Genomic DNA, 23,556 nt, shown 5'->3' with positions numbered 1-23,556 from the left:
AGCATTTACCACTTCTCTGGGCAACCCGTTCCAGTGCCTCACCACCCTCACAGTAAAGAACTTCTTCCTTGTATCTAACCTGAACTTCCCCTGTTTAAGTTTAAACCTATTACCCCTTGTCCTATTGCTACAGTCCCCAATGAAGAGTCCCTTTCCAGCATCCTTGTAGCCCCCTTCAGACACTGGAAGCTGCTCTGAGGTCTCCATGCAGCTTCTCTTCTCTAGGCTGAATAGCCCCAATGTTCTCAGCCTGTCTTTATACGGGAGGTGCTTCAGCCCCTGATCATTCTCGTGGCCTCCTCTGGACTTATTGCTCCATGTCCTTTTTATATTGAGGACACCAGAACTGCACACACAGTACTCCCAAGTGGGGTCTCACAAGAGCAGAGGAGCAGGATCACCTCCTTCGACCTGCTGGTCACGCTTCTTTTGATTGTTATCATCTGGAGAGCCTTGTTTACTGTTTACCTTGTATCAGCAGGACAACAGCAAAAGCTAACAGACTGCTTTCTTTACAGAAGTCCATGAGCTATTGGCAGCAGTGTTTGTGTGGTGTGCACTTCTGCACACCCCTTGCTTTGGGGAGAATTTTAAATAATGATAGTTGGTTTTGAAAGTTTAGCCGCAGCTACTGTTTTGCTCTACACAATGACATTGCTGTTCCTGTAATGTCCTTTTCTCTATTGCAGAAGTAGATCAACAGGTAGAAGAAGGTGATCAGTCTCAGCAAGCCCAAACACCGGTTACAACCAGCCCTTCTGCTTCCAGCACGACATCTTTCATGAGCAGTTCTCTGGAGGATACTACCACTGCTACTACTCCAGTAACTGATACTGAAACAGTTCCAGCTTCAGAATCACCTGGTGTTATGCCTCTCAGTCTTCTTAGGTAAGATACCTTTATTTGTAGCATGTATGATATTGTGGGTGTGGGGAACCAGTTGTGTGGTTTATATACGTGTCTTTTGAAAATGTTAATGTTTGTATTGACTGTCGAGAATTGCCTCTGCAGAGGACAGAGTTTAATTTGTTACTTTGTCTTGCAGCACATGTATTACTACAAATAAAAAGCTGATAAGCTTTTAATATACACTGTATATATATGTAACATCTGTAATCTTCAAGACAGGAGAAGATTCCTTCTGTTGTCATTCAGTTCTCATGTTTATTTGGGGTAGTTTAAATTACAAATCTGTAAAGTTCTGTATTTTTAACAAATAGTTGTTAATTCTCAAACTAGAGTAGATCTTAGTTTGTAGTTAACACCCTGCAGGCTAAGACCTTGTTTCATCCTACCCTCACATACTGAAGTGGAAGATAAGCCTAGTTAATCTGCAGAGGCTATTTGTGATGTAGAAGGAAATCTGCTTTACACTGAGTCAAGTCCTGTTCTAAGTTTATTAATTCTGTTGATGTATCTGACCTCTGTTCTTAGAGGTTTTGCAGATATCATTTGACAAAAGTCAGAACAATATCTCATTACCAGGACAGTTAAAGTAAAAAACTCACCTGATATATTACTCAAGGTGAGTTCTGAACAAAGTGGAGAAATGGGAAGAGTATTTACTTCTCTTTGATTCCTAGGATAGCTCTTGGTCTATAAGGGGTTCTTTTAAGCGCATACTTAGATTTTAACTTTCCAGGCAAAGGTGGATAGGAATGAGCTGTTTGCACAGGGTTTTCTGCCCACCCCAATGTATGTTTTGTGCCTTACCCTTACAAAACTCAATTGCTGTAAAATATGCCTTGCCAAGTGCATTCTTAATTGATGTATTTCTTGTGTCAGACTTTTTTAAACATGGCTCTTTTTAATATAAATGTATATTGTTCTTTTTTAAAGACAAATGTTCTCCAGTTACCCTACTACAACCGTACTTCCGGCGCGACGTGCTCAGACTCCTCCAATATCATCTTTACCAACATCTCCTTCAGATGAAGTTGGAAGGAGACAAAGTCTGACTTCCCCTGATTCCCAGTCTGCGAGGCCTGCCAATCGTACAGGTAGACTTGTAGTTACTACAGTTCATAACGTCACAGAAGTTCAGTGTAGTGTTTTAAGACATTGAAAACTAACAGCATTTCTTTTTAATGCAACCTAACATGCAAAGCATTTTCGAAAACCTTTTGGTCACTGTCTTAGGACAAAAAGCTGTACATTGTCTATCTCTAGACTTCATCGAGCAAATGAAATCAGTTTTTAAAAGCTGTGGAATGGATTATATGTGTAAGCAGAGAATGGTGATATAGTTGGTAATTACTTCAAAATGTTACTCTGATTTGGGCTTGTTTCCTTGCTTGTGTGCCACTGTTCAGTGCACTGGTTTTCTAGCTTTTGTTAAATTACGTACCACACAGAAAACAAGAATTGGTGTATTTTATGATACATACACCAGTATAGCTCCTGCCAGTTGATCTTGTTTAATGAGATAGAAAGGGCTGTCCAGCGTTTATGGGCTCCTCATGCTTCTGTCTGGAAGCATATGAAGGTAATGGGGGCTTCTGTTCATTAACATTTTATTACTGCCTGCACTGTACTTCTCAAAACAGAAACTTGCTCTGTTCCAGTGCACGTACAGAATGGCATAGCTAGAAGGCTGGGCAAATTGTTACATGAGAATTTTGAGTTTATAAAGCGCACAAATGAGTATTGTGATGCAAAAGAGATAATAGTAAAAAGAAAGGTGCAAGTCCATATGTATACGGTTTGTATTAAATAAATAGAAGAGACTTGAGTTAAAGTATATTCATGAGATTTCATACTCAGTGCTGAGAAACAAAGTCCACTTGTTAAAATTCCTGACTGATGCCACTCTGTATTCTTGCTCTTAATCCATGCTCTTAGTTGGGTCTTTTAGTCTTGACACAGTCTTTACAACAGTGTTTGTTAGTACATTGTTGATGCCTTCATTGATGAGACCTCACTTTTATGGCAAATGATAAGGAGACTGTGTTTTTGGGACAGTAACTGACCTTTCAGTAGTCCCTTAAAGACTCCTTGCTCAGAAATACAGCAATCATCTGCAAAGAGGTTTTCAGGTATGCCACCAGCTTATTTGAGGTCTCTTTGTGTACCTGAAGAAGAATGTGATCTCATAGTATTTGGGAATATTGATGATTCAGAGAAGGATGACTTTATCTACTCTACCTAAATATAAGTCAAATAAATAATTTTATATGGTTTTAAATGGAAATAAACTTCTTAGAAATATCTTAAAATAAATAGTTCTTTGAATATCATCAGGATCTTACTTGGTTAAACAGAGGCTTATATAATATATGAGTAAGAATGAACACTTGTCTAGTTTCATTACAGAAAATACTTTGTAGAAAGTAGTAGAGAAAAAGTTAAGGGCAGTTATTCCCTTATTTGAAGCTAATATAGCAGCATAATGGCTAGTAAAATAACACTAGAGAAAGATTTATGCACTTTACATTTAATGTTTTCTGTCTTTTAAGCTTTGTCTGATCCAAGCAGCCGACTTTCGACGTCCCCTCCTCCTCCTGCTATTGCTGTTCCACTGTTAGAAATGGGGTTCTCCCTCAGGCAAATAGCAAAAGCCATGGAAGCTACAGGTAATTTGTAACTATAATATTCCTTTAAACTGAAAAAATTAGATAAATATGAAACACTTTTATCCAGTGGGGTATTTAATTTTTAGGTTCTATAATCATTCATGGGGAAAAAAATCTTTTTCCACCATCAATGATATAATACAATTCTGGATTGTGATTTTCCTGCTGTCAGGTGCCAGAGGAGAAGCAGATGCACAGAATATCACAGTGCTGGCCATGTGGATGATAGAGCACCCTGGAAATGAAGATGATGAAGAGCCCCAGTCAGAGGGGACTGCAGATTCACGACATGGAACAATAGTCTCTGGAAGTGGTGGAAAATGTAGTGATCATTGTTATTTGCAGTCACCAGGTGATATCCCTTCTGCTGATGCCACTGAAATGGAGGAAGGCTTTAGCGAAAGGTAAGATGTAGTTTTCTTCTGCTTAAGTAATCTGTTGCTGCAGCTGAAAAGCTCATAAGTTCATTGTTGCTGACAGAACGTGACTTTGTAATGCCACTTTTGAAGCTTGTTACAATATGAGTGAAAGCAAAGACACAATTAAATTAGGTGTACGTGGTGCTTTTATTTTCCAGTACTGGTTGTGCGCTGAACTGGGGAAGAATATAACTGAGCGTCCTTCCCTCAAACAAAAAAGGAAAGAGGAATGAAAAAAATGAGAGCATATTGCTTGTTTTACCTAAAAGACCTAGCAATAATGCAAAATTTTATTGGAGTATTATTTTTTTGTTTGTTCAGTGTATTCATGAACATGTATTTTCTACATTTTTCTTGTAAAAATAATTCTTGGTTTGTCCAGAGAGGATGAAACTGAGTTGAAGTTTATGTTCTCAGTCACCTTCATAACCTTAGATCTAACCTGTATGTTAAACAAGGAGGAAAGATCTCCTTTTTTCTTCTGTTTTGTTTTTAATCCTAAAAGTAATAGGTATATTTTGAAGTGACACGTAGGAATCCTGCCAGGTTTTTTGTTAATAGGAAGGGGACAATTACAAGATGTAATTTTGAGAACACTTTTTTGTTCAGATTCTTTGATCCTACTGAGATAATGCATTTTGAAGTTTCCTCAGTTGCTTTGTCCCAGATAGAGCGTCATTTCACAGAGAACTCACGCTTTTGGTTGGGAGAAATAAACTACGCAGCAAGTGTTACTAAGTAACTTCGTGTTTTGCAAAAGATTTTGGGCACGAGGTGGATGGCTGAGGCAGCAACAACAGAAATGTTGATTTTCTTTCTTCTAAAAAGGAGAAGAAGCTGAGTTGGAGCTGTAGTTAACATTGATAGCATAAAATGAGTGCTCTCCCCAAATTTCTGCAATGCTTAGGCACTGTAGAAGCATCCGTGTTGAGATTGTTGCATTTAAGTTGTTTGAGGTGACTCTCACAGTACCAGTCAAAAAGACTGTGAGACACAGTAAATATGTGCTGCAGTGGAACTGAAAACTCTTGAATTCCAAATTCCGTTTTTTTTCCTTCCGTGAAAGAAAGAAAGAAAAAGGCAATAAATATAATTTTTTTTTTTCCTTACTTACTGTATGTGGCTGCTTAAAACTTGGTTTGATTTACCTGTAAATTACAAATTCTTGTAGCCCTGATAATATGGATCATGTGGACAATGCAGCTTCTGCAAGTGGACCTCCTCCTAGGAGTCGGTCAGCTGTAACGAGAAGACACAAATTTGATTTAGCTGCTCGAACATTGCTAGCACGGGCTGGTAAGTATCCTGCAAGGCTGTCAAGGTCTTTGCTGATCCAGTAAATGAAGAGGAGGGGGATTGATATTTAGCATGAAAGTCATAGAACTCCTTCACATATGTGTCTCCATGTTTACTTGTTTTAGGTGATAATAAGTAGATTATATTTAGCAGAAGAGTTAAAAAACAAAGCAAAAGGAAGTCAAAAGTACAGTCATCTTTATTACATGCAAAATAAAAGGACTACTTTCTTGTTCTGTTCTTTTTTTCTGTGTTTGTTTTTGTTACTTGAGCGGGATTGTACCGCTCTGTACAGGCACACAGGAACCAGAGTCGAAGAGAAGGGATATCTTTGCAGCAAGATCCAGGGGCACTTTATGACTTCAACTTGGATGAGGAGCTGGAAATTGACCTTGATGACGAAGCTATGGAAGCTATGTTTGGGCAAGACCTGGCTAGTGATAATGATATTCTGGGAATGTGGATCCCAGAGGTATTGGATTGGCCTACCTGGGTGTGTGTGACTGCAGCGGGGGCTGCTTTAACTTACTGCTTTTTGCATGTTCATATTTTTAAATTGGAAGTAACATGCATATGCTTATAGCCTGTTTGAAAATGTCTTACTAAATGCCAGCAATGCTTCAAATCTTCTTGTATTCTGTAGCTTCACTTTTAGATTAAGAATAGTGCTTTCCTGTGTTTCTTGCTTTGCACTTCTACATGTACATAGTTTTTCTTCTCTCTCCCCTGAAAGATGAGAACAAATATACAAATAGTATAGTTGTTGTTTTGATGATATCACTTAGAAATTAAGTAGAGGCTCCAGATTGCTTAGCTGTGTAAGATAACAAATGCAGTTTTAAGTGTTTGTTCCCATTAAAGTAATAACAATAATATCTGATCTGTAGCAACATAATTTGCACTTAAATCAGTTTTTCTTTAGAGATTTCCTTCTCTAAAAATATGTTTGAGGTGGAAAAGAAATATAGTAACAGCAGTTTATTAATCTTTGTATTATCCATGTCAAATTAGACACACGACTAAGTTTTGTCTCCTAGTTACGATGTTACCTGGCTCTGATATGGAAGCAAGTTTCAGTAGGCAGATTGAATTGATCAGAGAGCTTGTTTCACTGGGGTATTACCATGGTATTACTGTGTTAGGACAGAAACGTTGTTACAGAAAAATGAACTTTATATTCTGAGAAAGCCTCAGAATTTATTGACACAAATTATGTGTCAATATATTGACACAAATTATGTGCTCAGTAAATATGAAGTCCAATTGTCAGGGTAAAAAAGGATTTTTAGTTGTTTTTTTTTCTTTGTTGCATCTAGTCTCTGTTTAGTTCTGAGGAGAAACAGGTAACTTAAAGACAGCACAGAATGTGAACAAGCAGAGTTACACTGCCGGGAATTTTGGGTCAGATCTGAAATGAAATAGGAAAATCTCATCATCTGAAACTGTACTACCGAATGTTTTTCCTGTTCTGAGGTGGTCTGCTCTTTCTTACTGTCTATTTCTGCTTTGCTTTTGTGCAAGTTAACCGTAGAAATACCACTCCTTGTGTGTATCAGAAATGGGCAGGAACATCCACCAAGGAATATTGTTTTATATCTAGAGTGAAGATATTTATTCTGTACAAATAACATGTGCAAATCTTCCTATGCAGCATGTTTGTGAATCTGAAGACCGAGAAGAAGTAGTGGTTTGTGAACTGTGTGAATCCAGCGTGGTTGGCTTCAATCAGCACATGAAGAGAAACCACCCAGGCTGTGGTCGCAGTGCGAACCGCCAGGGCTATCGCAGCAATGGTTCTTATGTGGATGGGTGGTTTGGTGGTGAATGTGGAAGTGGGAATCCTTACTACTTACTGTGCGGCATCTGCAGAGAGAAATACTTAGCCCTGAAGAGTAAATCCAAAACGTCAACTTCTGAAAGGTACAGTAGTAGAAGGTACTCTGTGTAAAGAAGGGAAGCAACTTAAGTACTCTCATCAGCATTTCAAGAATTTGATTGAAGAAGTCAAAATTCCCAGCAGAATTTGATTATTTTAACTGAGGCTTAAATTCCTTCTTTGTATTCCACAAATGTGTATTTAGAAAAAAGGTTGTCTTGATATTTCTATATATTTTTCATGAAAAACAAGGAATTATTTCTTAGGATGTTGCCTACTCTTACTGACTTTTGGAAACTGCAAAATCCTCCTCCCCTCCAAAGACACCTTCAGAAGCTCCTTTGTTTATTTCTGTTTACTAGCCATTTCTAGAAATCACATGTATATATTCACCTAACAGTAATTTAATAGTAAACCAAATTGAAAATTATTGTGCATGTATGTGAAATATTAGAGCCATTCATTTATTTTCTTTGTTATTTCTTCTTATAGGTACAAAGGCCAGGCTCCTGATTTAATAGGTAAACAAGACAGTGTCTATGAAGGTATGTTTTTAAGTTGCTGAAAATATTCAATACTTCACACTCGTCTTATTTTTCCATAAAGATTCTTCCATGCAAATAAACCTGTCACGAAGCAGTACATGAAAGTATACTTTAGAATATGCGTCAGATTAGGTGTAGTATTTTAATTCTTTTTTTAGTTCAAATGAGAGAAAATATCAGTGACATTTTTTCCTGTGCCATTTCAGCTACTTAGATGACGACAAATACCTAACATGGGGTGAAAAGGTCTTGCCTGGTAGATGTTATACCAGAACTGCACAAAGTGTTCAAATACACTTCTTTGTCTGCATTTGTAGGAGAAATTAATTAACAGAAGTTAGAATCTCAGAAGTCTGCCATTAGGCTGCTTTTTTGACTGTTGTACTAACTGGGAGTGTCCTGATGATGCCTTTCACTTTAAATAGATTATTTGTAGTGACTGTACAAAACCTTTCCCAGGTAATTCCTTGACTCTGGGTCTTTCTGTAGCTTGTATGATGGCAATTGTATGATTTATCACATTATCTAAGACTAAAAGAGTGCTCCAGAACTTATCAGCAAGTCCGTCTTCCAGTAGGTAAAAAGTGTACAGAGTCTACTGTATGGGAAGTGAGACAGAGCAGGAGGGATCCGTAAATATAAGTTGACTTCTGTGTAATTGGTTGGGGAAGCCTGGGTGCACAGTTATAAACTAAGAAGTTGTGCATACTTTTTTGATAAATATGAAGTCCAGAAATTTCTAGCGTCTGTTCTTACTATTCAGTCCTTTGGAATGTGCACCTCTTATGAGTTAAAGCATGGCTGTATGTCTGTGCTTTTCACTATACTCCAGCTTTTGGAGTTGTCTTGCACTAGATGTGATGACCTCTCATTTCTGTGTTTGTAAAAACCCAGCTAGTTTGACACTAAAAAGAATCTTCCATGAAACTTCTCTGCAGTAGAAGTAAAGATCAAATTCAGTGGAGAGGGACAAGAGTGGGATTACTATTTTCTGATTTACTAGGTTGTGTCTGTCAACATCAGAACAGTTTGCAGGACAAGTATGTTGCAGATTGCAATCTACATTTTGAACCCTGTATTGTTTTTTAATTAATTAAAATTATTTAAAACTTCAGCTTTTATAACCAAGTCTAATTATATTTCTCCAATTCTAGAAGACTGGGATATGTTAGATGTAGACGAAGATGAAAAGCTAACAGGAGAAGAGGAGTTTGAATTACTGGCAGGACCTCTTGGGTTAAATGATCGGCGTATTGTACCTGAACCTGTACAGTTCCCTGACAGTGACCCTCTGGGTGCTTCAGTTGCAATGGTGACAGCCACCAACAGTATGGAAGAAACGTTGATGCAAATAGGTAAATTCAAAATGAATTTCATTCAAAGAACAAACACCTCCCCTTTGGTGTGATTTTATAGGAGCAATGCAGAAATGTTTCAACAGTCTTTCCTGCCTCCTGCCCTGAAGAAGTGAAGACAGGTTCTAAATTGCCTTTTTATTACGGGGGAGTTAGAGGAGCGTGAGGCATTTACACTTCCAGAAGGCTTGAAGCTTTGGTTTACTAATAAAACTGTGACCATAGTCCTACAATGGATGCCAGCAGCATGTTTTGCAGAGTCCAAAAATGGATTCATGGATTTAAGTTGGAGCGTACTGACCAGCCTGGTGAAATGCAGGATCAGTATTTAAGTTTGTAGGCCCTTCTAATGGAAAAGGGAAACAGGGGAGTTAATGTTAACTTGAGTATTGTCAAGTTGTGCTCACCTATTTCTCAAAATAAGGAATAATTGAATTATGGAGTGTATTTCAGGAGTGTATTTTCCTCTCAGTCATTATCACTATGGTTCTGTGTGTATGAAACTTTGAAAAATTAAGGATTTACTTGCAGACTTAGGCCAAATTTGCTTCTGTGCTTATTACTGTAAGATAATGTTTTGTTTGTCTTTAAACACTAATGCAAATCATCATTATTTCCAAGGTTGTCATGGCTCTATAGAAAAAAGTTCTTCTGGCAGGATAACCTTAGGAGAGCAAGCAGCTGCCCTGGTAAATCCACATGACCGTGTTATGGCTCTGAGAAGAGTGACAGCTGCTGCCCAAGTCCTTCTTGCAAGAACTATGGTTATGAGAGCACTCTCGCTTTTGTCTGTCAGGTTTGTGGCATCCTTGGCAACATTTTTACCTTTCCACTTGGAACCAGTTACCAAGTTATGTTTGACAGGGATGCAGTTTTTAGCTATTTGGGAAAGCGATTCTCACTTTATGTACTTAATCATACTAGTAAGTGAAAAAGTTCTGTTGATTTTGTTCTTTTGAACCCTATCTTCAAACTTCATGAAAAAAATGTTAGCGTCTTATACAGAAACTGGACTCCAGTAGTATCAGCCATTCAGAACATAAAGATGCTGTGTTTTGGCAGTGAGATTTTGTTCCAAGACACCTTTGTTCACGGCAAGTAGCATTTCGTTGAAGGCAAGGGCATGTAGTGATAAGACAAGAGGGAATGGTTTTAAATTGACAAGAGGGGAGATTTAGATGAGATATTAGGAAGAAATTCTTCACTGTGAGGCTGCTGAGGTGCTGGCACAGGGTGCCCAGAGGAGCTGTGGCTGCCCCATCCCTGGCAGTGTTCAAGGCCAGGTTGGACACAGGGGCTTGGAGCAACCTGCTCTAGCGGGAGGTGTCCCTGCTGGGGGTTGGAACTGGATGAGCTTTAAGGTCCCTTCCAACACAAAACATTCTGTGATTCTAAATATTAGAACTTAGAGGTAAACATTAGAGGAAAGAAGATGAAATACAGGGGTCGATGAGATATGACAATTTAAAAACTGGCTTAGTACAAGATACCTGTGCAACTGAGAAGATGTCACAGAGATCCGACATGTACATGTGAATATTGTCATAACATAACTCTAAATATGCATTATCCTTGTAAGTTTCTTCATGAATGATTTCCAGTAAACTCATGGATTTTTGCTAGGGCAAGTCTATAATGTGTTTTCAGCTTAAAAGTAGGGAAGGGGCTGCAACTTCATTTCTCTCTCTTCCCCACCCAGCTGGTCAAACAGGCAGTGTTCACTAACGGTTTGGGAATAGTTTAAACAGAACTTTCTTTTAGAATATACTAAGAAAACCAAGAGCATTTATGTTCATTTTTGACAGTGGTTCCAGCTGTAGCCTGGCAGCTGGTCTCGAGTCCTTGGGATTAACAGATATCAGGACGCTGGTTCGTTTGATGTGCCTGGCCGCAGCAGGCAGAGCAGGCCTCTCCACGAGTCCAGCCACTGCGGCCACTTCAGCAGAGCGATCCAGGGGAATACACAGCAAAACAAGCAAGCCTATATCTTGTCTTGCCTATCTGAGCACAGCAGTAGGCTGTTTGGCATCAAACACTCCTAGTGCTGCAAAACTGCTGGTACAGTTATGTACACAGGTAGGACTGTTATTTCAACATAAATATTTATATCAAACTATTGATGCATGAGATGAAGCAAGCCATGTTGTACATGTTGATAGTTTGTGCTTTTATCTTCTGAACTGTGATGAAACTGTCCTCAGTTTGAGGATCTCCTCCCAGTTCTAGTTTAGGACTTTGCACAAGGGTATGTTTTATTGTTGGTAAAAATCAAGTAACTTTACTTTTTTTTTTTGCTGAGCAGTCTTTTCAAGTGGGGACAAACGGATGTGCTTGTTGTATTGATATGGTTTTTCTGTTAAAGTTTTGGAATTTTAAATTGAGTCAACTCTCTGGAACACAGATTGCTTATATTTAGAAAGAGATGGTTACAGCTGGGGACATGCAGCAGGATTTCCTATGTATCAGTAATTAATTGTTCTTCTGAGTATGAAATAGAACTGTAGAGAAATACGAGTGTGGGATGGGACAGTGTATTTTATTACGTGGTATTGCTTTTTATCCTACCACCAGGTGCATAACTTTATAAGAAGTTCTTTTATAAGCTCCTTGGTTCTTGCCTGGGATTCTTGGTTACCTCATACCTTCTTTTTTCTTATTTTGTAATCCCTGGATCTGAATAGTTGCTTCTATTAAGACCAGGTATTCTCCAGGGATATAATTACGTATTGTATGTGATCTTTGCCTGTTAAAATGAAGTGGTTGGGAGTAAAGATTTTCTGCAAAGAAAAAACAATCAACCAAACCTGAAAATCTTTAAAACTCTGCCTAATTTGTTTGACCCAAAGTGTTTTCCAAACTTGATCTTTCTGGTTTTTATTGTCTTTAATGATTTATTTTTAGAATTTGATTTCTGCAGCCACTGGTGTGAACTTGACAACAGTCGATGATCCAATTCAGAGAAAATTTTTGCCAAGTTTTTTAAGAGGAATTGCAGAAGAGAACAAACTGGTCACATCACCGAATTTTGTGGTTACTCAGGCACTTGTAGCATTGTTGGCAGACAAAGGGGCCAAACTGAGGCCAAACTATGATAAAGCAGAAATTGAAAAGAAAGGTATGATTCAGCTTTGTTTCTGAATGTTGATGATTAAATCTTCAAACCCTTATTTATATTTAAGGAGACACTTGCTAGAATAATGTATCGATAAATATGCTCTCAGAAATGTACAAAACTTGTTTTGATCAAAGTAATCTTATAGTTTAGTAAACAAATTTTGCTTAGAAATATGATCTTATTACATCATTACATTTTCTGCTCTCCGTGTGTGTGTGTCTGTACTCAAAGCCATATAGGCAAGACATTCAGCCTCGGTTGTGCCACCTAATGAAATAAAGGGGAAAAACAGTGGATTAGTGCCACCAAAGTACTGTACTGTCTGTGACAGAGAAAGTTGTGCTGCCTCTGCTGTGAGAGGTCAGGGAGCCAAAAAGCAACTGCTGTGCCTCAACACGGGGTTAATGCCATGATAAAGGAGAGAAGGACATTCAGCTTTGTCATGTCAGAGGAGGTGTTTTCCTGTTCAGAAAGCCCTTGCTCTTTAAACAGCCATTTTCCATATGGTGGGATTAAGGCTATGTGCAATACTATTCTTGAGGGGGGGTGTGTGACATTTTAAAGGGGGTTATTTTTCTCTTGGTATCAGAAGAGTGTTTTTTCTAATAGTTAACACAATTGCAACCTTCTTATAAGATGCTTGTTAATCTCTATCTTGTTCTGGAAATTATGGCTAATGTTGTGTTCATTTGTGTACTTCTGTTTGGTACTCATCTAGGCATCATATCATTGTTTTGTTTAAGCAGGTTTAATTGCCAATTTGTATGCCCATCCTTCCTATGATCCTTCTGCTGTAGGCCCTCTGGAGCTGGCTAATGCACTAGCAGCTTGCTGCCTCTCTTCAAGGTTATCTTCACAACATAGGCAGTGGGCTGCACAGCAGCTGGTGAGAACTCTTGCAGCACACGATCGAGATAATCAAACTATTCCCCAAACCCTTGCTGATATGGGGGGAGACTTGCGAAAATGTTCCTTCATAAAATTAGAGGCTCATCAGAACAGGGTAAGCATCATTTCTCCCCAGATTGCATGGATGTTAATAGTCTCTTTTGCAGAACACCGAAAAAGTATACTACTACTATTTTACAAATACGCTATTTCTGATTTCCCACAAGGAGTAATTTTTTGGTGATAAAATAAGTTATTTCTTACTTCTGATGTACAGAAATGCTTAACTTCTTTGAAGGTTCTGTTAAAGGGGACATGAAAGTGTTCTTAGAGTACATGAAGTCAGCAGAATCATTCTAAATCTTTCCTTAGACTAGATCGTAGTTTGCATTGATTTTTCTGTCATAGTAGCGAACACCTTTGTCCAATATTCTCTGCAGTAGTGGCCTGTGGAGCCTGGGTCTGAACCAAGTGTAGATTCCTTATAAAGCATATTCTAATTACAGTACACAATGCTGTTGAAGTAGAAAAATGCATCTTGTTTGATTATTACAGCGTATTTCAATAATATGCTAATACTAATACTCTGTAGCTAATACTCTGTCCATTGGTTGATGTTTGCTTAATATTAGTGAACAAACATACCTAAGCTTTAGATTTAAATTCCAGTTTTGCCATGATGACTTTGGTATTTGTAGGTCATGACATGTGTTTGGTGCAATAAAAAGGGACTTTTGGCAACTAGTGGAAACGATGGCACCATAAGAGTGTGGAATGTTACAAAGAAGCAGTATTCATTGCAGCAAACGTGTGTGCTCAACAAGCTGTAAGTTGATTATATTTAATTTAAGCTGTAATTGTGCAAGATAATGCAATGAGCCAACCCTGCAGTATCTCTGCACTAACATGCTCACTTTTTCTGTGGGATTGTTCTGTATTTATGGCATGCAAAGTAAGTTAAATAGGTTAAAACTGAAAACGGAACTTAAATATCAAGCTGATAAGAGTCATTATAAAGAGATCTTGGTAAAGCTGTTTGAAAATATTATTAATTCATATAAGAGAAAAGAGTGAAATGAAAACTGTAAGGGACTGTCATACAAAAGAATGTGGATGTCCCTTCAGTGGGATATAAAAAACCAAGTTAATATCCCTTCAGTGGGTTCCAGTGGGCAGTTCCAACATACAACATAACAACTCTGAGTGTAGTCATTTGAGTCAGGCGTCAGAAAATCTTGAGATTCAGGAACCGAGTGTAACTCCTCTTCATGAGAGTCTCTGGGAAGTACTTTTGCATCATTCAGCTATGTCCAAAACCGAAGAAAGAAAAAGGAAAGAATAAAACCTCATTCTTTAGTGCAGCTTAGGTGAGTTTAACTCAGGAGAATGAAGAAACAATAGTGAACTAGGAGGTTGTTTCATGATGATTTCTTACTGATCGTTTTAGTTCTTGTTTGCTTGCTGCTGTTAGATGCTGCCTTAAAAGGAATAAATGGAATGGCATAACCTGACTTCAGAAGATAGCAATGAGAGCAGCATTTTCCTTTAGCAGAGATGTTTTGTTAGTCACGTGGCAGAAAAGTGTGCTTCCCATGCTGTAGATTCTGAACTAAGTGCTTTAATGGGCTTCATTGCTAACAGTATCAATAATGATTGTAAATACAAATGCAACACAATTCTATTTCTATTCTTTATTGCAGTGGGTAAGTGCCAGTTCTTCTTTAAAGGTAGAATCAGTTTTTAGACCTTAGAGATGAGCAGGTGAAAAGGCATTATCCCTTGTTTTAGATAGAATGCTCTCCTCTTTTTGTGAGAATAGAGAGGAACGTGACTGAAATGCTACTAGATTACTATCCCTGATACAGTATTGCTACCTGTTAATATTGTTACATGTGTTGTGTTAATAAATTAATGATGTTAATAATAGTTACAATCTCCCATTACCTGCTTTATTCACAAATTAAATGTCTCCTGCTTAAACAGGAACACACCCAGCATACGCCTCCTGTGTCTTCAGAAATACAGGGGTGGTACAGTCTTTGGCCCACAGTATGCATCGTGGCAGTATTATAGCCTCCATTTCCTGCTGCTAAAATCAGTAGAAACTGTGCCCCTCGTGAATGACTTTAAGGGTAATAAAACATACCAGTGGTCCTGTTACAATTAGCAAAAGCAGATTTTAAAATAGCATTTTTTAGAGCAGTGTAACCGCATTGTGACAGGAGGAAGAGTTTAAACTAGAGCACAAAGTGTACCTCTTCCATTTCTTTTGTCCAAGCTGTTCTACTCCATTTCATGACTTCCCTGAAAGTTTTGCTCTCACCAAAGTTGTTAAATTTCAGTTACAAATAGATAAAATTAATGAAGCTTGTTTTTCTAATTGAAACCTAACTTCAAATTCCTTACTGTGGAAATAACTAGTATGTCATTCTGTAATTTGAAGTGGTTTTAAAGAGAATATAGATCTATGAGCAGAAACATTTATTATGTAAATCCACAGTGATGGCAGGAGAACTTCAGATTTTAACTCAGATATTTCATGAATGCTGTGTTTTCCTGTCTGCTTAAAGGAAATGCCCTTTTTAAATTGCATTATTTTATCCTGTTACAGAGAAGGTGATTCAGAAGAAAGTCTGGGGTCACCCAGTGACCTTAGTTTGTCTCTTGTCTGTTGGAGCATCAGTGGCAAGTATCTGGCTGGAGCTACAGAAAAGATGGTGAACATCTGGCAAGTCAATGGTATGCTCTTAACTGCCTGTGAACACGTTATAACAGAGACTATTTCTAGGGAAGCTGCTAAGTTATTGAATATTTGTTTACCTAAGTATTGAACTGTGTGTTAAATGCCTACCATCCTCCATAGTGTCTTGTAAACATTTTTAATTACAGGTAGGCACTAACCACAAACGGATGTGATTTGCAAGTATTTTAGTAGAAAACTGAGCAGTGTGTGCGTCCTTGTTGAGTCAGAAGTGTTCAGGTGTGAGGCAGTTTTTGTCTATAAATACTGTCTTCTGTAGTCTGCAAGATTTACCTTTCTACGTGCAGCAGGGAGCAAAAACTGACTGAAATGGAGGGAAGGATTGCTGAAGTGATCAGCTAGATGGAATGTCTTCTAATGAGACTAGAATGAGTGAGCTTGGTTTATATATTTCAACAAGAGCATCATGGAGGAAGAAGCTTATAAATAAATACATTAGGAAGATAAACTCTAGGAGAATCTCAGGGAGAAAAAGCAGCTATGTAAGCAGATGGATAGTATTGACACAAGAAGAAATGTACGTAAATTGGCTATGAATAACTTCAAGAAAGTTTCTAATGTTCAAAAGATTATGATCTCATATTTTATGAGAAACATCAACTGGGGAAGAAATACTATTAAATTAGCCCAATTGATGAGATTGCATTGTGATAGAGGGGTCTGAACCTTGTCCAGGAAAGGCCCTTTCCAATTCTGTGGTTCGGTTTGCAAGCATATTTCAGTAGATTATCTTACATTTTTACTGGTTTTAGTGCTGCAGTTGACTAATCCAGCATAATACCCTTAGAACTCCTTCAAGAGGAAGCCTGTTCATAACTTTGTTATTTCTAATCTGAAACTTCATTCTGTTGTTTTGTGCTTTTGAAAATCACCACTTACGCTGCCCATATTAATAGACAGTCCACAGGAAAAGTATGAATTTACTGAGTCCTGAAGAATTGAGCTTTCTTCCTTAAGACTATGTAATTTGACTGACAGTTGAGATTTGCTAGCTAGATTTTGTGTCTGTGTAGCTTAGTGGACCATTGCTTCGTAGTCTTGTAACTTCCATGAATTTTTACATCTATCTCTAAACAGGAACTCTTGACATTTTCCCATGGAAAGTAGTTTTGTTGTTTTCTTTTTTTTTATAAAGATGAAGTAGTTTTAAAAGTCTTTTTGGACTCCTAGGAGGAAAAGGCTTACTAGATCTTCAGCCTCACTGGGTATCTGCTCTAGCTTGGCCAGAAGAAGGGCCAGCTGCAACATGGACAGGCGATGCTCCAGAGTTGTTATTAATTGGTCGTATGGATGGATCTCTTGGTCTTATTGAAGTTGTAGATATTTCAGCCATGCACCGACTAGAACTGGAACAGTGCTACAGAAAAGATGGTAGGTGCCTGTGTCAGTATTTAAGTAGAAATTCAAATTATAAATCCCCCGCTCTTCCCCCTCCTTTTTATTTTTTCTTACTATTGTTCATGGGATATGACTTCTGGTACCTTACCTGCATCATTCACTTGTGTTCGTGGGAGGAGAAAAGTCTGTGGGATCTCCATCTGCACCCTGCTTCCCTTGCAGCAGAGACAAAGAGTTTGTAGCAACCCAGTGAAATCCTGACATTCCTTGCCACTGTATAATATGAATACAGATTCCCTGCAGTGTCTGCCGTGTCTACAGATAACATGTAGTCACAGTGTCATTTGAATTACTGAATTATTGCTGGTTTTCCTATATAGTACCAGTACTAGGGGACATCAAGTAGCACATATTTGGTAGCATTGTGTGAAGAAGCATATTGCTGCTTCACGAAATTAGCAGATTTTTTTTGTAGAATCAAGTGAGGCAATATCTGCATGTTAAGAAAGGCTCAACTTGCTTTTCTTGGAAGCATCCCTATCTCAGGTACACGTACAGGATTCAGTCTGCCTTTTTCTTTTCCACCATGTCAGGAATATAAATGCAATTATTTTCATAAAAAGAAGAATAAAAACCAACTATTACAAAATAACCTCAACACTTGTCATTGCAGTGACTCAGTTTTATCTTTACCATACAAATTCAAGAAAATTTTCAGACCAAAAATATGTTAAGTAGCCTTGGGGTGGGGGGAAGGTATTATGCACTTCCTGTTCTAGAGAATTGCACTGCAAAACCTCTTTGGCTGGGGTGAAGTTCAATTCAGTTGGTTTAATTTTTGTGTTGTCTGTTTATGTAGTGTCTGTCACATGCCTTGCCTGGTTCAGTGAAGACAGACCATTTGCAGTTGGCTATTCAGATGGAAAATTGCTAATAGGAACAAAGGAGCCACTTGAAAAAGGAGGAATCGTTCTAGTTGATGCACATAAGGTAGAGTTCATACTTTAAAAACTAATGTAGGATTTTTGTAGGTAAAGATCTGTTTAAGCCCTTTTCTCTGTTTGAAAGCTGTTTATAAAAGCAAGTGCAGATTATGTTAAGAACACATGCCTATTAAGCATTATGTTAGCTCTAAGAGTTAAATTTTCTCTGTTGTTACCATGTTACTTCGTGCTGACTTTTAATTTTTTTTTATATCCAATAGGATATGATTGTTAGTATGAAGTGGGATCCAACTGGTAAGATTCTTCTGACGTGTGCCAAAGAAGAAACAGTGAAACTCTGGGGATATATGGGAGGATGTTGGAGACGCCTGCATTCGCTGTCCCATCCAGCCCTTGTGAATGGCATCGCCTGGTGTGCTCTTCCAGGGAAAGGACCCAAGTTGCAGCTTTTACTAGCTACGTAAGTAATGTACTTTTCATTGCTTCTGTAGCTCTTCTGCAGGTCTTTTCTACCAGTCTTTAGGGCCAGAATAAAGTTTTGTCTTTTTTATTTAAAAAATGTTAATTCAGTAACCCGGTTGCCATGAGATCTGTGAGGCTTCAGAATTCAAATGGAAAGAGAGGTGCTGGTCATGTTACTGACTGTTTCCTCTGTGCCACAGGAGCTGTGTGTGGTGGTCCTGCCACAGGACCTGTGTGGGGTGGTCCTGCTTGAATTTGTTTTGCTTCATACAAATATTTTTTTCTGAGAATATATCGTTAGTAAGAATGGAAAAGCGGGGGGGGGGGGGGCGGGAAGAGAGGAAGGGGAGGAGAGAATAGGAAAAAATTAATTTATACATTGGGAAATTAGATTACTTAATACAGTATAGTTTTACAGGAAGGTGGTGAAGACTACTAGATATTTTGATACCAGACCACTGATACTTTGTTAGCTGATACCTTTATGATTTATCCTGACTTCCTTTAGAGGATGCCACAATGGTTTGGTGTGTGTCTGGACTGTTCCCCAGGACATAGTAATCACACTGCAGTCCAGCGCAACTTGCTCAGAAGGATGGTGGGACCAAGAAACAAGTGCCAAGGTAAAAGGAGTAAATTTAAGAAATTCTCTTTGCTCATTCCAAAACTGGGGGAGGAGAAAAATGCAAGCAAGGTACTCAAAATAGCAACATTGCCTGGGAGAAGACTTTTGCTAAGAAAAGTCTGTATTGCATTTTTTATTATCCCTCATCCCTAAGGATGATCAGTACTTATTACAGAATATAGAAGCCGTGATGCTATTCTATTTTCTTTAAATAGCTCAGTGTTCCATAATTATGAAATAATTTGCAGGATGGCTACATGAAAGCAGTAGAAGTCAAGTGTGTATTTCAACTGAGAGGACATATTACTCCTGTTCGGACTGTTGCATTCAGCCCTGATGGACTGGCATTGGTCTCTGGTGGACTTGGTGGACTCATGAATATTTGGTCTTTACGGGTAAGATCATCTTTGATGTGCCCTGATTCTTTTCTTAGTATGAGTATCTAAAGCTTTCTCCCTTCCCTCCTCCTCCTGCCAGTATGTTAGAAACATTAGAAAAAGCATTGTATGAAATAATGGTATAAAATTATAAATAATAAAATATTGAAATAGTACTTAACATTGAAGCATTTTGTATTTTGTGGTTCTACTATTGATTCATTCTGTAGGCTTGGGCATATTAGGTGGGTTTTGCAGAACTAGCCACATGGTTAGGAACAATATTCTCTTACTTGGAGAATTTTTCCAAAAGTCAGACAATGTGGATTAAGCACTTCTAAATTCTTAGTTATGTTTTTTCCTTTATATGATGAAAATGCTAGATATTTTTTTGGTTTTAGTATAAACATTTTGTTTTTTAAATAGTTATTGAATAGCTTGGGAGAATATAATCCCTTTGGAATATGACTCTATGCATTTAAACAGAAAAGTAGCTGTGTATGCACACTGACTTGAACCATTTCTTTCCTTAGGATGGTTCAGTATTACAGAGTGTTGTAATAGGTTCTGGAGCTATTCAGACAGCAGTATGGATACCTGAAGTTGGAGTAGCTGCTTGCTCTAACAGATCAAAGGTGACCTTATGTCTTAATGTTATTTCACATTGTTTATTAAAAGAAAATGCCATTTGCCTGTCTTGACTGTCCCCCTCCTTTTGGGTTCAGACTCTGAACTCTGCTGGATTTTCAAGACTCATTGTTTCAGCTTTCAGCTCTCACCTGACCCTGAGAAGCAAGGGTTTGTTTAACAGTATCCCATGTTTAACCTTGGGGGGCAGGGTGCAATCCGAGTGGTGGTTATAAAGGATGCTGCACACCAGTTAAATCAGCTTCTCTGTTTAATGGCAGCAGCTGTAAATAGGCAACAAAAAAATATGCAGAAGACAGATTTTTTTCTTTCCTTTTTGCAGCATGAAGAAATGTTTCATTTCCCCCAGCAAAAAATAGTCCAGTGATCTAACTTAATCTAAAGCAGCCTTAACCTCAGAAATATTTCAAGAACAGCAGAATTTTCTTCTGTGTTTGCTGTGTCAGGAACTGCTGGCATCTGAACAGAAGTTCCATAACAGTTGATTATCCCAAAAGATAAACGAATGAAGATAAACATGGCACAAGTCATGACTCCTGTTAGCAGAGTCATGTTGCATGTGGGTCCAAGTATTCTGGGATCCTTAGAAAGTCTTTTCAGAATTCAGACCGAATATTGAAGGTCATATTGCAAGGCAGATCCTAAACTAAGGTTACAGTGTTCACTGAAATGAACTCTGCTTATCACCATTACCATGTTTGTATTCTTCCTTGGAGTGATAATTGTAGTGTTGCCATGGGAATGTGAGGAAGGGGCAAATGGATATGGCTACTCCTTAGCATTTGTCAGCAGATTATTCAGCACCAGGGACAAAAATGTGGAAGCTTGTGTATTTTCTGGCCCCTATGGAAATTAAGATGATTAGTGATAAGTTGGTGGAGCTGAATAATCCTCTTCTGTGAATTTTTAATTTCTGATGTGTCTTGTGACTGCTGTTAAACAGGATGTGCTGGTAGTGAACTGTACATCAGAGTGGATATCTTCCAATCACGTCCTTGCAACATGTAGGACTGCACTGAAACAGCAAGGAGTTCTAGGATTAAATATGGCTCCTTGCATGCGAGCTTTCCTGGAACGTTTGCCAATAATGCTTCAGGAGCAGTACGCTTATGAAAAGGTAAGAAGAGCTAATGTGAACATTGACAATTTGTCTGACACGTGGTCACTGTTTGAATCTCAACTGGTTTCAGTCTTTCACCCCAGAGAACCCAGAAAACTTTCCTACATCGTATATGCAAATGTCTTCCAGTATTCTCAAAGCTACTTTGCTCCTATTTTGGGAATATTTAAAGTGTTAGACAAACTTTGATTAAGTGTGGAGGAAAGTATTTTTCTGCAGGACTAGCTTTGAAGCACTCCTATTTCTGAATTGAAGAAGCTGTATTTCTAACTTTGCACGTTCAATCTCTCTCCCACTCCCCTCACCTTTAGCCCCATGTGGTTTGTGGAGACCAGCTTGTTCATAGTCCTTACATGCAGTGCTTGGCATCGCTTGCTGTGGGCCTTCACCTGGATCAGCTCTTGTGCAACCCCCCAGTACCACCTCATCACCAGAGCTGCCTCCCTGATCCTGCAGCCTGGAACCCCACAGAATGGGCCTGGCTGGAGTGTTTCTCTACTACCATCAAAGCCGCTGAAGCCCTGGCCAAGGGAGCACAGTTCCCAGAATCTTTTACTGTTCCGGACCTGGAACCTGTTCCAGAGGATGAGCTTACTCTCCTAATGGTAAAATATGCTGTATTGTCTTGGTGTGTTGTTATTGAGCATATGGGATGCTGCAGTTAACATCTCTGAACTGTAAAGATTGATATTAATGTAAACATCAGCAATAAGCGTGAGTTTGGTTTTTAATTACCTGGTTAGGATATACTGTAAAGATTGCTCTGAGTGTGTGGAATGAGCACAACTCAGTTGCATGTTAACAACCAAACCAAAACAACCCAAAACTGTGACAATAATTTCCCTATGTGATAAAAGCAAGGGATGTAGAGCTTTACAATGGTATTTTTAGAGTAACATTTTGGCATGTTTCTACACCAAATTATTTTGCTAGTGTTGATTTTTTCTTTATGACTGGTTATTATATGTAAACCAAAATAGCAATTCTAGATTAAGATTTTTTATCAGCAAGCTTTTAACATTTTAAGCCAGTATTTGCAATTAAAACTTGAAAAAGCTTGAAAAGTACATAGGAAAAGATTACTTCATCATTAATTTTGTTTAGTTTCCTTTTTTATTTTATTTGGATTGCAAGTTATGGATAACAGTGTCATTGCTATATAGGTGTAGCAAGGAAATACACTTGGCCTGTGGATGAAAATAAAGCATTTGAGTCTGCACACAATTATCCTTATTGCTGTACCATTTAGAATCATTTTAATGAAAATATTGTTCTCAGAAAGAAAAATATGTATTACATCATAGAAAAATCGTGTATCTCTTGAACTAAATGCAGCAACTGTGGCTTTTGTTGTGCAGGATAACAGTAAATGGATCAATGGTATGGATGAACAGATAATGTCTTGGGCAACGTCAAGGCCAGAGGTTAGTATAATTCATGTGGTTTGGGTTTTTTTTCTCCACCCCCCCTTCTTTGTAAACTTCATAAGCTATTGAAAGTACTCTTGTTCTAAAGCATTCTTTCATGTTATGCCATAGGATTGGCACCTGGGAGGTAAATGTGACGTGTATCTGTGGGGAGCAGGAAGACATGGACAGTTAGCAGAAGCTGGTAGAAATGTTATGATCCCAGTAGCAGCACCTTCATTCTCTCAGGCTCAGCAGGTGATCGCCATGTGTTGTTTGTACAGTTTGACAAAATCTCGCTCTTATATCTTTGCCATTTCTTGTTCGAATTTACTGTAAAGTATCTCCAAAACATGTGTGTTCACTAAAGAGGCAGTCTTTAAATATTTGACAAATTCACATCATGAGGCCACTGAAATCTGACAAAACAAAATTGCTTGATATAAGCGTGACTTGAAAATACCTGCACAGCTTTAACATAATACATGTGCCAGTTTTGTTTTCTGAAATAACATTTACACGCAGGATGGAAACATCAAAACTAAACCTGAGGCAGGAGTACATTGTGATTTCTCCCACTGGAGACAGGTTTACAAAAACTAGGAGTAAATTTCAGTGAAGTAATTTTTATTATGATGTGGTTCAGTAGCAAAACTGTTAAACATGGGGTGAGTGAAGTCTTCTGTTAATAAGAAGACTTTTATCATAAATATCAGACCAAATATCATAAAGGTATTTGCAGTGTGACAAGAGTCTTTTGATATAATTGCAAAGAAAAAAATAAAAAGGAGATTATTGTAACATAGCTA

The 23,556-nt window shown here is 38.2% G+C and overlaps 1 protein-coding gene across 11 annotated transcripts in view; it reads left to right on the top strand.

Annotated features, from left to right (window-relative positions):
• The window catches only part of HERC1 (HECT and RLD domain containing E3 ubiquitin protein ligase family member 1), a 96,528-nt gene that overhangs the window by 61,197 nt on the left and 11,775 nt on the right, over positions 1 to 23,556 (top strand). For 7 of the 11 annotated variants that reach the window (XR_003993084.1, XM_030497026.1, XM_030497032.1 and 4 more), the window contains 25 exons: positions 690 to 888; positions 1,840 to 2,000; positions 3,456 to 3,572; positions 3,745 to 3,976; positions 5,163 to 5,287; positions 5,560 to 5,780; positions 6,939 to 7,207; positions 7,656 to 7,708; positions 8,863 to 9,063; positions 9,685 to 9,859; positions 10,869 to 11,139; positions 11,965 to 12,178; positions 12,922 to 13,181; positions 13,765 to 13,892; positions 15,678 to 15,805; positions 16,998 to 17,198; positions 18,025 to 18,155; positions 18,370 to 18,569; positions 19,080 to 19,194; positions 19,445 to 19,591; positions 20,107 to 20,208; positions 21,165 to 21,338; positions 21,653 to 21,946; positions 22,700 to 22,765; positions 22,880 to 23,005. Coding sequence is in view for 10 of the 11 variants with exons in the window: in XM_030497026.1 (XP_030352886.1) it covers positions 690 to 888; positions 1,840 to 2,000; positions 3,456 to 3,572; positions 3,745 to 3,976; positions 5,163 to 5,287; positions 5,560 to 5,780; positions 6,939 to 7,207; positions 7,656 to 7,708; positions 8,863 to 9,063; positions 9,685 to 9,859; positions 10,869 to 11,139; positions 11,965 to 12,178; positions 12,922 to 13,181; positions 13,765 to 13,892; positions 15,678 to 15,805; positions 16,998 to 17,198; positions 18,025 to 18,155; positions 18,370 to 18,569; positions 19,080 to 19,194; positions 19,445 to 19,591; positions 20,107 to 20,208; positions 21,165 to 21,338; positions 21,653 to 21,946; positions 22,700 to 22,765; positions 22,880 to 23,005 (4,310 nt within the window). In the remaining variant the exon portion in view is untranslated. The remainder of the gene's footprint in view (positions 1 to 689; positions 889 to 1,839; positions 2,001 to 3,455; positions 3,573 to 3,744; positions 3,977 to 5,162; positions 5,288 to 5,559; positions 5,781 to 6,938; positions 7,208 to 7,655; positions 7,709 to 8,862; positions 9,064 to 9,684; positions 9,860 to 10,868; positions 11,140 to 11,964; positions 12,179 to 12,921; positions 13,182 to 13,764; positions 13,893 to 15,677; positions 15,806 to 16,997; positions 17,199 to 18,024; positions 18,156 to 18,369; positions 18,570 to 19,079; positions 19,195 to 19,444; positions 19,592 to 20,106; positions 20,209 to 21,164; positions 21,339 to 21,652; positions 21,947 to 22,699; positions 22,766 to 22,879; positions 23,006 to 23,556) is intronic. The other 4 variants (XM_030497030.1, XM_030497028.1, XM_030497033.1 and 1 more) reach the window with 4 other exon arrangements.

The sequence above is a fragment of the Strigops habroptila genome, chromosome 9 (assembly GCF_004027225.2).
Source record: "Strigops habroptila isolate Jane chromosome 9, bStrHab1.2.pri, whole genome shotgun sequence".
NCBI classification, from domain to species: domain Eukaryota; kingdom Metazoa; phylum Chordata; class Aves; order Psittaciformes; family Psittacidae; genus Strigops; species Strigops habroptila.
Note: the sequence above shows the minus strand (reverse complement) of the source record. Positions and strands in the feature narration are given on the sequence as shown.